Source organism: Ursus americanus, chromosome 7, assembly GCF_024610735.1.
Source record: "Ursus americanus isolate L20-20 chromosome 7, mUrsAme1.1.p, whole genome shotgun sequence".
Lineage (NCBI taxonomy): Eukaryota > Metazoa > Chordata > Mammalia > Carnivora > Ursidae > Ursus > Ursus americanus.
The window spans coordinates 54,527,663-54,542,971 of NC_142133.1; the positions used below are offsets into that span (position 1 = coordinate 54,527,663).

Here is a 15,309-nt window from a genome sequence, read left to right on the forward strand (position 1 = left end):
ACATGGTACATATTTGGGTAATTTTTATTTAGTAGCTCAGCTGATTACCAGGAACAGTAACCCTGGGAATGTGGACATGTGCTGTATTATGTATGCCGACCTTGAGTGCCAAAGTGAGGGATTAGGGTATTATAGCTTCCTATTGTTAGCAAAATTCCCCGTTTTACAGACCAGGCTGAGAAAGGGAAGATGCTTTGTCCAAGGCCCCAGGACTGGTCCTTCAGAGCTGAGACCAGCACTCATTTCTTTTGGCTCTCAGACCAATGATCCTTCTGTCCACCACATTGCCCCCAGCGCAGTGGCAGAATGCAGTTACATGATTGTGACCTTAGAAGGGCAAGTCTCAAAAAAATTACAGAAGCCGCTTTGATAGTTTTCTTTTTTTAAAAAAATATTTATTTATTCTGGGGGGGCGGCCTAGGGAGAGGGAGAGAGAGAATCTCAAGCGGACTCCCCGCTGAGCAAGGGGAGCTTGTGGGGCTCAATCCCAGGATCCTGGGATCATGATCTGAGCCAAAGTCAAGAGTTGGCTGTTTAACCAACTGAGCCACCCAGGTGCCCACTTGTCCTGTGTCCCCCACTCTGCTTTGAGTATTTTCTAAGCATGATCTCATCCCCCAGCATATCTAAGAACATAGGTCTGTGAGTAACCCCATTACAGAGAAAGTGAATTGCAAAAAGTTTAATCCAAGACCTGGGCCTCCAATAATCTTTGGCCTGGCTTCCTGCTGACTATCTTAATTTTCAGCTCACATGTTATTTCCTCAGCAAAGCCTTCCCTAATACCCAAGTGGGTCAGGTCCTCCATTACTCCATTACTTACTCTTGAACAGTGTTTTACCTTTACAACATTTATCAGAGTTGATAATGATGTTTCTTTTTGAAATAATTTAAATTAACGTCTGTCAGCTGTCTTCCCAGCTACATAATACATTCCAGGAGGGGAGAGATTGTATCTGTTTACTTCATGGCTCTAGCCCCAGTGCCTCTCCCACTCCAGACACAGAATAGACATTCAGGGTTTGTTGAATGAATGAGTGACTGTGTGTTCTCGCATAAGTTATTGATACTGATAAAAGTGGTCGTTGCTTAAAAGGCAGAAGTTACGGGGCGCCTGGGTGGCACAGCGGTTAAGCGTCTGCCTTCGGCTCAGGGCGTGATCCCGGCGTTATGGGATCGAGCCCCACGTCAGGCTCTTCCGCTCTGAGCCTGCTCCTTCCTCTCCCACTCCCCCTGCTTGTGTTCCCTCTCTCACTGGCTGTCTCTATCTCTGTCAAATAAATAAATAAAATCTTAAAAAAAAAAAAAAGGCAGAAGTTACTATCTTCACTTGCTAATGAAATGATTCAATGATTGGCATTTCTTCCCCTGACTTTTTTTCTCAACTCTTCCACTGGCTTCTCTCCAATCCTGGCCTATCACAAGAAGACCATAACATAATAGTCTCGGCATGGTTACTAACATTAAAATCCTAACACTTCGGCCAATATTTAAACAATTCTTCAAATATAGGTATAGGGGATTGGTGTAAAGGGCATATTCACTAGATGCTTTATCTGGCGGAGAAACTATATGTCCCATAAACTGTGCTTAGGGATTTGTGTAAAAATTTCATGTTTTCCTATAAGCTATTCAATTATTCCTACAAATACTAAAGTTTGGCCAGTTCCTTTCTAAGCTGCTTCCATTTAAAAAATTTATTTGTTCTCTGTACATATGTATATATGCACACACATGGTTTTAGAGCCATGTCACTGTGTATATTGTCAGGAACTTTAGAAAATTGTTGCAAAGAGTATTGATGAAGGGTCACCATTGCATGACCATCTATTAACTTGAGTTTTTTAAAAAATTTCTTTTTACTTCCTTCTTCTGCTCTTTGCAAGTGCACCTTATTCTTTCAAGGACTGTGATTTGACACTGTGAAGGAAAATTTAAAAGACTTACAAACTTCAAGTTGATAGGGTTCCATCTCCTGAAAAGCAATCTACTTCAAGATGAAGCTTAATGACTCAGGGAAAAAGCTGATGAAATTCACCAGCCTCTGCTCACATAACCAGCATGTTCCTTGTGAAAAAAGATTTTTTTTTTTTTAAAGGCATTCTGGATGTTCCCATCACATAGCTTGAAATTAGATTCTGTATTAAACATCCCTAGTCCCAAGAGGCAGACTAGAATACAGAAAGCGACTACAAAGATTTACCCTTCAGTTGAGGTGAACAGAGGGAGTGGTGATACCCCATAAAGACCCTATAATTTAAAGAGCACACCTTTCCTCACCACCCAAGGATTCAGGTTTTGGGGTTTACATTTCTATATATTGTCTACTCTATTCAGGAATTGTGCATGGAACCTCGATAGAAGGTCTCCAAGGACTTCCATTTATCCTGGGTCTTTGTCACGTGTTGATGTAATGTCGGAGCAACCCTTAGCTGTTTCTATTCAAAGAGGGCAGAACTAGCCCTTGCAAAATTATGAAGTAGGGATAAGTTACTCCCAATGTTTTAACCTCCTCTTTGCGGGGGGGCGGGGGTGCTGTGATCTCCTATTAGGGTCCATTCTTCTTCATCATCCTCTCTCCTACCTTCCCCCCAGCTCATCAAGGATCTCCCCATTTTGATGCTGTCTGGAGTCCCAATCTGTGAGAAAGAAAGCCCTCCTGATATATTATTTCATATCAACATTCTACCGTATGGCAGGAAACACTGTCTTCTAATTTTTAGGCACTACCTTCGGTCAGGTACCTTGTGTAAGTGCTCTGCTCTGCAGTCTGTTTGCTAAAGATACCCCCACCCCTTCTTCTCTGCACCCAGTTCTGCCCTTTGTGCCACTATCCCTATCGAATCAGCTGGGGTGCTTGTTAAAGTTCAGATTTGGGTTTCCTCTTTAGAGCTACTGGACATCTGATGATAGCACCCAGGTATCTGCATCTTAATTAATCTCCCAGGAGATTCTTAGGTGAAGTTAAGTTGAAGAAGCCGTGCTCTTTGCCTTTATGCACATCATTCCTTCCTTCTGGAATGTCCTCTCATTCTCTCCAGTTTTCATCATTCTTCCAGTCCTCTCCTTTTAGGGACTCTTCCATATCCTTCCTAGTACTCATGGCCATCGGAGCTACTGGTTGAGTTGCTTGAACACTGTCAGTTGGTCAGGAGCATCTTTGTAATGCTGACAGTGTTTGGTTTGGTGCTTTGCCCATAGACGCCACTCAATGAATGCTTGATGAATAAATGACTGGTTCACTGTCTAGAACTAGAAATATAAAGAGGGCTGTGCTGCACTCAAACACACACACACACACACACACACACACACACACACACTTCTTAAGGTGAAATATCAATAAGCTAGTGTGGAAAATATTTATAGGAAGTAAATCTTTTTTGGTGACCCAGATATAAACGCATGCATGTGACCTCATTTTTTTGTTCCCGGTGTGTAAGGTCAGACATCAAAGAAAGGCGGCTCTTTCTCTTCAGGGTGGATGGTGAACAAATTATTATCTGAAGCAGTTGTTATTGTCCATCATGAGGCCCCTGAAAGATGCACAGCGTACAGACAAGGTGCTCCAAGGCCTCCGGGACCTGACTACGCTTGGAAACCCTGGGTGGTAGAACTGGAGGCTGAGCAGTCGGAGGTTTCTAGAAACCTGGGTGTATTAAACCGAGAGCTCAGGTGCATTAACCTGGGAGCGAGGTGGTCCATCTTGAGTGGGTCAAGGTGCACCCATGATCTCACTCTCTGAATGCGCGGAAAGTCTCTCCTTTTCTGGAATTCTCTAGCAATAAAAGAGTTCTGTTCCAGAAAGGCCACTCACACCTTGACTTTTGTAGTACCCCGCTAGAACATGGGCTTCTTGGAGGATATTATCTTATTCATCTTTTTAACCCAGTATCTGGTATACGTGAGTGACTAAGAAAGCTTGGCAGACAAAACCATGAATGAATGTGTTGTTTTCCTGTTTCTTTGAATTCCTTACTGGGTTAAAAAAAAAAAAAAAAAAGTCTTGACCCCAAGACATCAGATTTGCGAGCTGTGTTGAAATTCTCGAAAAAAAATTGATTTATTGCTATTAGAGCAAAATATTCACTTGCTGTGCTAAACTTCAGTATCATTCCCCAACTCCACCCACCTTTTAGTTTAGTTTTGCTTGCTCACTGCTAGGATTTCTTTCTCTATTTTCTTTTCTCCTGACCAAATGGAAAAACCTTGAGATGATTACATGACTTTGGAGTGATTTCAGACCTCAGATTTTAGCTGATGATCCCCCAAATGGATCATCTTTCCCTTGCTACGTGATGAATAGGAGTGCTTACGAAGCCCTTACTCAGGGGACAGGGAGGCATGAGACAGGAGAGGCAAACGTGAAGGCTCTTGAGAAGGTAATGCAAACTACGTACATTTATTCACGGGAAAGGAGGGCAGCGTGGAAAGGTTGTTCTGCACTAAATATCTAAGTAGGGAGCTCTTTGCTACTAGAGGACAGTATTGTTCACTGAGGTAGTGAAAACAAACAAAAAGTTGCTGCCATTTTGGAAAGCCTGGTGGCATAATTAATGCAAAGTGCCTGCATTAAAATCCTGGTTCACTTCTGTTTGTATGACTTCAGCCAGTTTACTTTTATGAACCGTTTATGTTTCTCATTTGTAAAAGGAGAACGATAATCCCTCCTTGCTGTATTGTCAGAAAGGTCGGGGATAGTGAATGCAAAGCCATCAGTAAAGCGCCTGGGACAAAGCAAGTGATCGGTCAGTGGTTTCAGTCATTATTGTCGTAAATGCCAATTTATGACAATAAGTGGGGCCCTTACTCTGCCCTTGGCACTGGCAAAATGAATCTGAGGACAGTCCTGGCCCAAGATTAGCAGAGCAGCTTCCCTTTGAATTCCTCTTTATTTATTTAGTATTGAAAGACTCTCTTCATTCCCCAGCTTTCTTTCTCTTACTCCTAATTCCACGCCGGTATGCAGAGTTAATATATTTAAATTTAAATTCATGATGCACTTTCCCGTTTACGAGGCTTCTGTAATGGAGCTGATTTGGGGTTGGTGCTTGACCAGATGTCTTCTTATTGCACTGGAAGGAGAAGATATGCTTTGTTGAGGATGTCTGAAATATCAGGACCCTCTCCACAGAGCAGATGAACTTGGCATTCCAAAAGAAATCATGAAGCCGGGGCTCTTGGAGCAGTACCCGCCCGCGGGTGCTGGGGAACACCAACGTCAGAGCCCCACCTCCTCTGTGCTGGAGGTCAGTTCTTCCAGCCTGAGGTTCTCTGCCCATGAGCCTGAATCACATTTCCTCTCCTCCACTTAATACTGACATTGGCTTTTCAGGGTGATACTGACATCTGCTCATTTTAGGGGCATCTGCTTCACGCAGGGCACATTTTTAAATGCAAATGCCTGGTCCCAGCTCCCAGATTCTGATTCACCTTCAGAAATTTGGTGAGTCAGCACATGATCCTATGAGAATTATTTTATTCATTCAATAAGCAGGTTCTATGAATCATTTATGTGCCAGATTCTGCTTCAGGAACTGGGGATCCATCAATGAACAAAAGGGACAGAAATCTCCACCTACACAGAGTTTACATCTATCGGAGAGAGAACGGCGATAAACAGAACCATGAAATAAATTACATTAGCACATAAAGAGGAAGAAGTTCTATGGAGAAAAACAAAGTAGGGGAAAGGGCCATGGATTACATCTCATGACTTTTCAATAAGTTCTTCATTATTTAAAATCCTAAACTCCATTCTCTGGTTTTGGCCGTATTGCCGGACCATCACCCCGGTGGCTTCCTTTGATCAATGAGGTGAGTGTCTTCTGACACGGCACAGCACCCCGACTGTGGTCTTGTACGTTCAACGAGAGGGCGCGAGCCCCTTATGTGACCTCTCGCTGCCTGTGCTCTAGAGGACCTGTCCCAATTTATGAAGCAACAAAGAGGAAATTCTCTCTTTGAAAAGAAAAAAAAAAAGGTAATAGCAGAGAGTCCTTGTGGGAACAGAGCTCCTTTGTAACATGTGGTCACGGTCTGTTAGCCCGAGGTTGGATGCCCCCCACAGTAATTTGCACCCTAGATGGATGGTCAGATAAGGAAAATCATCCTCTGGCATCATCTCTTTGTCTAAAAGCACTCGAAAGTGCTTGCCTCGGTAGTGGCTAAGAACTTATGGTTGCTTTAATGTTGCCTTAGAAACAGATTAATTGCTTAGCTTTGATGCTTTCAGTCCGCAAGAGTTACACAGAAGGGAATTCCAGGTCCTGAGGAGGGAGAGTCAAGGAGTTCCTTTGAATCACCCCAGCTGCCAATCAATAGAATGAGATTAGGCTGCCTGTGCCCTGGGCTGGCGGGAATGCCAAACGTATTTCTTCTCTCTGAGCCAGGTCCTCCTTGGTGGTCAACAGTGTCCCCAGCTTCCCACAAGGAACCCATTGCTCTGCTGCCTGACGACTCTAAAGGCCTCTGCAGTGGGGCGGGGCGGGGAGGGAGAGGGGGGCTCTTCCTCACTCTTTACAGAGGCGGTTGGCTAAAAATCTGTCTTGTGGGTGCATGTTCCCTTCCTCTGACCTCTCCCTTCAACACTGGTGTCTGGGCTTTTTCAGTTGGATCTCTTTTCCCCACCCTTCCTCATGCGCCATTCACATCTATACGCTGCAGGTGCTGGGGTTGTCTGTCGGCTTCAGAATAAATAGTGAGCAGAAGACAATCTGGGTCTTCTTGCTACTGTGCTGAAGGCTCATTGGGATGACGTAATGGCTCTTCCTAAGCAAGCATTGGCTGAGGGCGTAAGAGTTGATCTGAAAGCACCGTGGCAACCAGCCTACCCCTTGTTACAGAGTTCAGGAGATCAGGGCAGAATATAAAAAAGCCAGGCAGGGAGCAGAACTACAAACCAGCAGCGTTGATTTCCTGCTGAATTGTTATGGAAATATCTATTTGAGGAGACAGTGGGGAGGGTCAGGTAGATCTGCTTGAATCTGATGATAGAGGAAAGACCCTCAAAGGAAAGAATGAAGAAGGAGCTCTCATTTAGATGATATCTGTCACCCCTCCTCCCAAACATTTGAATTTGGTATTAATTTAACAAAGAACGAAACTGAAGTCCAGAGAGTTCTTTCCAGTTGCTCCATTGCCAAAAATCTGTATCAGTGTTTTGTGTCCACTGATTTCACAAATTACAATACTACCACCTTTTGAATATAATGGTGATGTTTTGGAGTTAACCTCAGAAAGCCCCTTCCTTTTTCTTGGATAGGAATTTTTACGGTTGCATCCCCTCTTAGACGTCTGTACCCTTTTGGCTAAGAACAACTGTGAGATGTGGGTCAGGGGGGTGGGCTTTTTTTTTTTTTTTTTTTTTTTGGCTGACCTTAGAGATTGCCCTGAGAGTGTGTGCAGGAGGAGGTGGCCAGGTCATTGCTAAAAACCTGGCAGGTGAAGGGCAGCTGTCTCTAGAAACATGCCGGCCCACACGTGACATCGCAGCTGTCGATGTCTGTCTGTTGGAGTCTCTAATCCATAAAATATAAGCCAGGCTGTTGGAAACCTTCCATGGGACTCTTGCTCCTGGGGCCCTCCTCACCCTGCATGGAAGCCAAGAGGTTTTCCAACAGGCCGGTCCAAGCCCAAATCCGGTAGCTCTCTAAGATGACTTCATACACTATCAGGGATGCTCTCATGGAGCAGTTAATGATATCAGTCCTAGGGACATTCCAGGGTTTGGACCTCAGTTCAGGAGTTTTCTATCTCTGTGACTTCCAACAACCACTTACCCTGTCTGAGCCTCAGGGATCCCATCTTCGAAATGGGCTTATAGTATCTACTGCATCGGGTCATTGTTATTGCACAGCTCTAGGTGATGCCATTCTCATGGACCGTAATGGAAGTGGCAACACCAGGAGCTGTGTAAAATAGCAATGCTGGTTAGTGTACGTGTTAGATATAATACTACATATAAAGAATTCAGCATAGTGTTTGCTGTCATGTTTACGAATAAAACCTACTGTTAATCTCTTGGGCAACTGACCATGATTTGGTGTTGTGCCATTTTGACATTTGCTTCTAAGAAAGAAAATAGTTTTGGGCACAGCAAACACAACCCTCAAAGCCCTGGAGGTAAGAAAATATTGTCGTGGTCAGGCAATAGAAAGAATTTCCATATTCTAGAACTCAGAGGTTAGATCCGAAAAGATCTGAACCTCCTATTGAGGGGATTGGGTTTGTTTTTAGGGCAAGAGGCAACCAATGAAGAGTTTTAAGGGGGAGTAATAGAGTCAGATCTGTACTTTAGGAAGCTCGTTCTGGCTGAAATGTGAAAATGGAATGATGAGATTTGGCAGGACTTGGAAGGAAGTGGTTGATTATATCAGCCCTAGAGACAGGCACAGGTTGGAATCTCTGTTCTGTGTTTATTCTCTCTTGTCCGTACTACTTTCTGGGAGAAAATACTTAACCTTTCTGGTCCTCACAGGTTCCCAAGACATTTGAAGTTGTAAATCTTCCAGAAGGTCACTACAAATTGTTTCTTTCTCCTTTTTAAATTTGAGATCTCTACTCTATCATTTTTTATACCTGCCAGGCATTGGGATGATTTATAATTCTGACTTTTTTGTAAAAGGCAAAAACTGGTCTTGTTTCCACCCTTATCCCTATACTCTATTCCTCATGGAACCAGCAGAAAGGTGCTTTTAATAGGAAAACCAGCTGATACCACCTTTCTGATCAGAACCTCCCTGGGAGTCCCATCTCTTTCACAGTCAAAGCCAATGCCTTATGGTAGCCTCCATGCCTCTCATATCCCCAGTATGTTCCCAGCTCCAGAGCCCTGTTCCCCTGGCTCATGGCCCTGTCATCACACTGGTTCCTCCGTGGTTCCTAGACTATGCAAAGACAAGTCCCGCAGGGTCTTGGCATTTACTTGGAATTCTCTTCCTAAAGATATCCACAAGGCTTGGTCCCTTCCTTCGGGATTTTGCTCCAATGTCTCCTTATCAGAGAGGGCTTCCTTAACCATCCAGCATAAAATCACGCATGCCATGTGTGTGTACACGCACACACTCACACATGCAGACTCCCTGTCCTACTTAACATTGTTTTCTGCCCCCACCTCTCCAGCACTTTTTAGCATCTGACATTTATATTTATTTGTTTGTTTCCTCCCCGATAGAATATAAGGTCTGCAAGGACAGAGACTTTTTTTTTTTTTTTTTAATTTTCTGATGAACTCTTAGGACCTAGAAGAGAGCCTAGCAGGTGATTCTAAAACATGTAGTTAGGCGGCACTCATAAATATTTGTGGGATAAATGGCTGCATAATGGAATTAGAGCTAGACCTTCCACTACTCTTGTAGGTTGCTTCAGTGTCTCCTTGTTTTAAGTGGCGATCCCACCCAAGACCAGTGATGACTGAATAAATAGACTCACTGACCATGAATCTTGCATATTTTGAAAATATGCTTTTTCTGTTTTTCAGCCTTTCAGGTAGAACGTAATTCTGCCCCCACAACCCTCTGTTGTGTGTTCGTCTGGGAAAAATGTCAGAGCTTATCTCCCCATAGTGATGAGCTAAAAGGAGCTGTAGGTAAATGGTGGGCTTTTTGAGGGTCTGCCAGAATGTGCTGGGCCAGGGGGTTCCTCCTGGGCCTTGGTGAATTTCCACTGCGTGCTATGAGCAGCAAACATGGGCCGGAGAATGTAGGTGAGTGTGTGGGTGGCTTTCAGACTGCCCCAGGCTATGGAAGTCTCCAGTCTAGCTCCACTGTGAACTTTTTATCAGGACACCAGGCTGTGCTCTGACTCAGGACCCCCCCTCTTGCCACCACTTTATCTGATGTCGGAACTGACCTTCCAGGCCAGAGTTACCCTGACGTGGAGCAGACCCTCCATCAGCACCGTACCAAGCCTTCGAGGCCGAAGTGACGTCTGGGCGGAGTGGCGTGTTGCCTGAGCTGGTGGCTGAATTCAGAGCCATGGTTTCTGAGTCTGCCACTTTGCTTTGTTTAGCAAGCTTTGTGTGGCTCAGTGCCTCTCTTGCTCTGTTTGTGATTGCCTCCAGCCCTTCATCATATGTATACTTTGTGGTCACTGCTGTTCTGCCACATGAGCTAATTGAGATGGAATTATTGCTCCTGTAGTTTTTGGTCACTTGAACCCTCTGTGGAACAAATATGTGTTTTAGAATGACCATGAAAAGGATGACATCACCTTTTATGGCTGGTAAAGCTGATTTCACAGCCTGCCAGACAAGAGTCTTAACGCACAACGAGACCCGGGCCTGGTTATCCCCTCCCCTCCCCTCCGTAGACAGCCTGCAGATTCTAGAGCGAGGTCGGTCCCCGGATGTGAAGAGCTGTGCTTCAAGGTCCAGATGCCCAGCTGCTAACGTATCAGGAGCACTGGGCTTGCTGAAAATTAGGAGGAAATGTGCTCTCATCAAAATACGCTTTTTGAAAACTGTACTTCATGCGCAGAAAGATTGTATTACAGCAGGGTTTTTCCCCCTCAAGTACAACTACCATTGACTTAGGAGGAAAGTTTGAAGATATCTGTGTGTTTCCAAGGAAGTTGGGAGCAAAAGGACATGATTTCCAAAAATGCGGTATAAGGTCAGCTCCAGAATTTACGATCATCAAGAGGCCTTGTGTTGGTTAAGTTTTTAGAGTCTGAACTTTAAAGCGTCAGTCTCAATAAGGTGATTTTGGTAACGAAACAGTTTCTGGAAGGTGATTGTACTAACCACAATTTAAAAGAAATTCTGCATTGGTAACAAGGAGAAAATTATTTAATGCATCAAAAGGTTCCCCCCTTCCCTTATTGGCTCTTAGCGTGCATAACTATGTATTCAACAAGGCAAGGCTATAATTGAACTTTCCATTTCCAATAAGTCAATTGTGTACATCGCTCAGTGAATGGAGACTACAAGTAGAAAATCCACACACGGAGAGATGGAGTTGTAAATTTTACAAAGGATTGCTTAATCACTGATGGATACTTAGAATAATGATTCACCATAGGTGTTATGGTAGTCAAATATAAACAAATCATTGGTAAAAGAAATAAAAATCAGTAATTGGTCATGCTTTGGATCTGGCTCTGATGATGTGATTTTTTTTTTTCCCACCCTCCCTCCATCTTGCTTTTCCCAGTAGGTTGGGACACTTGGAAGTCTACCATTGTCCAACATGCTGCGGTTAAGACTCTCACCTACCTTTTCGATGGGATGTCATCTGTTAGCCATTGTGGCTCTCTTATTTTCCCACGTGGACCTTATAAGTGCTGAGACAGAAATGGAAGGAGAAGGCAATGAAACTGGCGAGTGTACTGGCTCATATTACTGTAAGAAGGGGGTGATTTTACCCATTTGGGAGCCCCAAGACCCTTCCTTTGGAGACAAAATTGCTAGAGCTACTGTGTATTTCGTGGCCATGGTCTACATGTTTCTCGGAGTGTCTATCATTGCCGACCGGTTCATGTCCTCTATAGAGGTCATCACATCTCAAGAAAAAGAGATAACCATAAAGAAACCCAATGGAGAGACCACCAAGACCACTGTGAGGATCTGGAACGAGACGGTTTCCAACCTGACCTTGATGGCCCTGGGATCTTCTGCTCCAGAGATTCTCCTTTCAGTAATTGAAGTGTGTGGGCATAACTTCACCGCCGGAGACCTGGGTCCCAGCACCATCGTGGGAAGCGCGGCATTCAATATGTTCATCATTATCGCGCTTTGTGTTTACGTGGTCCCAGACGGAGAGACGAGGAAGATTAAGCATTTGCGTGTGTTCTTCGTGACGGCGGCCTGGAGCATCTTTGCCTATACTTGGCTTTACATTATTTTATCCGTCATCTCTCCTGGGGTCGTGGAGGTCTGGGAAGGTTTGCTTACCTTCTTCTTCTTTCCCATCTGTGTCGTGTTCGCTTGGGTAGCAGATAGGAGGCTTCTGTTTTACAAGTATGTCTACAAGAGGTATCGGGCCGGCAAGCAGAGGGGAATGATTATCGAGCATGAAGGAGATAGACCATCTTCCAAGACTGAGATTGAAATGGATGGGAAAGTGATCAATTCCCATGTTGACAATTTCTTAGATGGCGCCCTGGTTCTGGAGGTTGATGAGAGGGACCAAGATGATGAAGAGGCTAGGCGAGAAATGGCTAGGATCCTGAAGGAGCTCAAGCAGAAGCATCCAGAGAAAGAAATTGAGCAGTTAATAGAATTAGCGAACTACCAGGTGCTCAGCCAGCAGCAAAAAAGTCGAGCATTTTACCGCATCCAAGCTACTCGCCTGATGACTGGAGCTGGCAACATTTTAAAGAGGCACGCGGCCGACCAGGCGAGGAAGGCTGTCAGCATGCACGAGGTCAATACCGAAGTGGCTGAAAATGACCCTGTGAGTAAGATCTTCTTTGAGCAAGGGACCTATCAGTGTCTGGAAAACTGTGGTACCGTCGCCCTGACCATTATCCGCAGAGGCGGTGATTTGACTAACACTGTGTTTGTTGACTTCAGAACAGAGGACGGCACGGCCAATGCTGGGTCTGATTATGAATTCACTGAAGGAACTGTGGTCTTCAAGCCTGGTGAGACCCAGAAGGAAATCAGAGTTGGCATCATCGATGACGATATCTTTGAGGAGGATGAGAATTTCCTGGTGCATTTGAGCAATGTTAAAGTATCTTCTGAGGCCTCAGAAGATGGCATCCTGGAAGCCAATCATGTTTCTGCACTTGCTTGCCTCGGCTCTCCTGCCACCGCCACCGTGACCATTTTTGATGATGACCACGCGGGCATCTTCACCTTTGAGGAGCCTGTGACTCACGTGAGCGAGAGCATTGGCATTATGGAGGTGAAGGTATTGAGAACATCTGGAGCTCGAGGAAATGTTATCGTTCCCTATAAAACCATCGAAGGGACTGCCAGAGGCGGAGGGGAGGACTTCGAGGACACTTGCGGAGAGCTCGAATTCCAGAACGATGAAATTGTGTAAGTTCTTTTTTTATACATATCTGTGGGGTCGAGTGCATGCGATGTTTTCTTAAGCTAAATGGCACACAAGGAATGAAATATTTACTCTACAAGACCACTTTAAAATTATCAGTGCTCCCTGCTGTGCCACTTGTCCATATGCTTTATACAGAGATCTTAATTTGGTTTTATTTTTTATTCCATACTTCTGTGTATTTTAAGTACATTGTAGCAGTTATGACAGAATGAGTTTTGTGACACAATTTATCAAACTGCTTATGATGGGTCGGAAAATTCATATTCTATTTTGAATCACATAATATACACACAGAAAGGGAATATTTATTTACGTATTTATTTATTGAAAGCGAATATTTAGAACATCACATTAGGTCCCTAACTTCGTTACTGAGTACGAATTGGGAAAGCTCAAAAAGAAAACACCTTTGAAAAGAATTTCCTGGCTACCAAGGCTGGCTGGAACATTTTTTGCTGCTTTTATCTGATGCTGTGTTTTTGTGGCAATATAAGATAATGTTTCTGCTTACATGCTCATGCTTAATTATGACTTAATGACTAGTCCTGCTTTTTTTAGTCTTATGGCAATGTGGGAAAAGTCATATAGCTCTTATGGAGTTCTAGTCTGATTTTATTCTCCATGATTAAGTAAACCCTTTTACCCTACTGATGCAGTGATGGGGAGAGAATAAGATTCTGTTCAAGCATCCTCGTTGACAGGGAACAGGCCAGAGAAAAGAATTGGGAACAATTTACTCTTCCTATTGGCACTTCATGGTGATACTTGCCAATGTTGTAACACCAAGTGCCTGGTTGTGCAATGATTCTGTCATTGGCAGCTGCTATTTGTTTATTCCTTCCGTGCCTAGGAGGGGGCATTACACTCACCAAATGCAAACCAGAAGGTTGACTCAATGAGCAGTGTCCAAACTGGAAAGAGGGAAGGAAGGAAGGAAAGAAGGAAGGAAGGAAGGAAGGAAACTATTTATAATATCTGCAATACGACAAAGGACATTCAAATGAATGATTATGTTGGTTGAATCATTGGCAACTTAGGAATTTCCAGGAAAGAAAAAAATACATATAATACAGTTTGTTCTAAAAATGGTTAACTCTTGCGTAAACGTTATGTGATAGGTCAAATGCCACGTACATTCTCTCCAAAATGAAATTTCTCCTGCTAAAAGTGGAGGGTGGAGGGGAACGTGGGGGAGCCAGGCAGAGGAAAGAGATTTTCCCGCAGATGCCTTCCTCTTTACCTCTCTTCGATGTTGTGTTATAGCGATGAACAATTACTGAGTGTGATATCATAATGAAATCAAGCAAAGCAGAGATTATCATATCCACCTTCAGATGTGTGGGGGGTAACTTTGAATGAATATCTGTTTTACATTGGTTCTTATATTGTTGATGTTCAACGTGTTGAGGTGTGTTTTGTTGGACATGATTTTACTGAAAGATAGTAATATAGAAGCAAATGAATATTCTGCATCCTTAAGGAAGGATTTTCCCAGGGGCCTTGCATTGAATATGATCCTGCCCACGTTGAGCTCATAAACTTTATTCCTTTGTTAGGAATTCTTTCTCATTATATTTTCTAATCATTTCAGTTATTGGGCCCTGTTGTATTAGACAGCACTTGTAATGCATGTTAAAGTATATTGCAAGTTACTAAAGGAGTACTGAATATTATTAAATGAACTCACAAGGGAGGGTAGCACTTAAATCTGACCAGACGGGTATTTTGTTTTAATTCATTTTACTTAGGATGTTTGCTCCTGAAAATTTTGTCTTGCTTTTTAAAGAATAATGGCTCTGTACTAGTTTATTTGAGAGGCAGCCTTTCCTTATCTATTCTGCTGTCCAGGACTTTTACCAAACTGTAAATAAATAACCTTCTTTTGGACACAGTGTAGAAGAGGAAGAAGAAGAAGAAGAAAAAAAAAAGACTGACCGTGATTTGATGGAATAATGTATTCTGCCAAGCTCCATTTAAAACATTCACCCTATGCCATTAAATTGATTTAATTCTTGCTAAGGAAGGAATATTGCCAAATTCCAGCTTTAGAAATTTAAATATCTTGTGAAAATTGGTAAGAATGGGTAGGATTATTGGCATGCCATCTGTGTGTGTGTGTGTGTGTGTGTGTGTGTGTGTGTTCTTGGAGTATTCTAGATCAATCACTAGTTCCTAGTTTAATAAAACTGTTTTATTCACTAAGTCGAAATATTAAATTTTAGAAATGTCAGACATTTTATTTATTTATTTATTTATTTATTTATTTATTTATTTATAGAATAAAATTACAGCCCGCCATTTT

At 43.2% G+C, this 15,309-nt stretch overlaps 1 protein-coding gene across 8 annotated transcripts in view; it reads left to right on the top strand.

Annotated features, from left to right (window-relative positions):
- Positions 1 to 15,309, top strand: part of SLC8A1 (solute carrier family 8 member A1) — a 368,211-nt gene that overhangs the window by 58,712 nt on the left and 294,190 nt on the right. For 5 of the 8 annotated variants that reach the window (XM_087863710.1, XM_087863712.1, XM_045809013.2 and 2 more), the window contains exon 2: positions 11,157 to 12,988. In XM_087863710.1, coding sequence (XP_087719836.1) covers positions 11,190 to 12,988 — 1,799 coding nt within the window. In that variant the 5' untranslated portion in view covers positions 11,157 to 11,189. Of the gene's footprint in view, positions 1 to 11,153; positions 12,989 to 15,309 lie in introns of all 8 variants that reach the window. The other 3 variants (XM_087863708.1, XM_087863711.1, XM_045809008.2) reach the window with 1 other exon arrangement.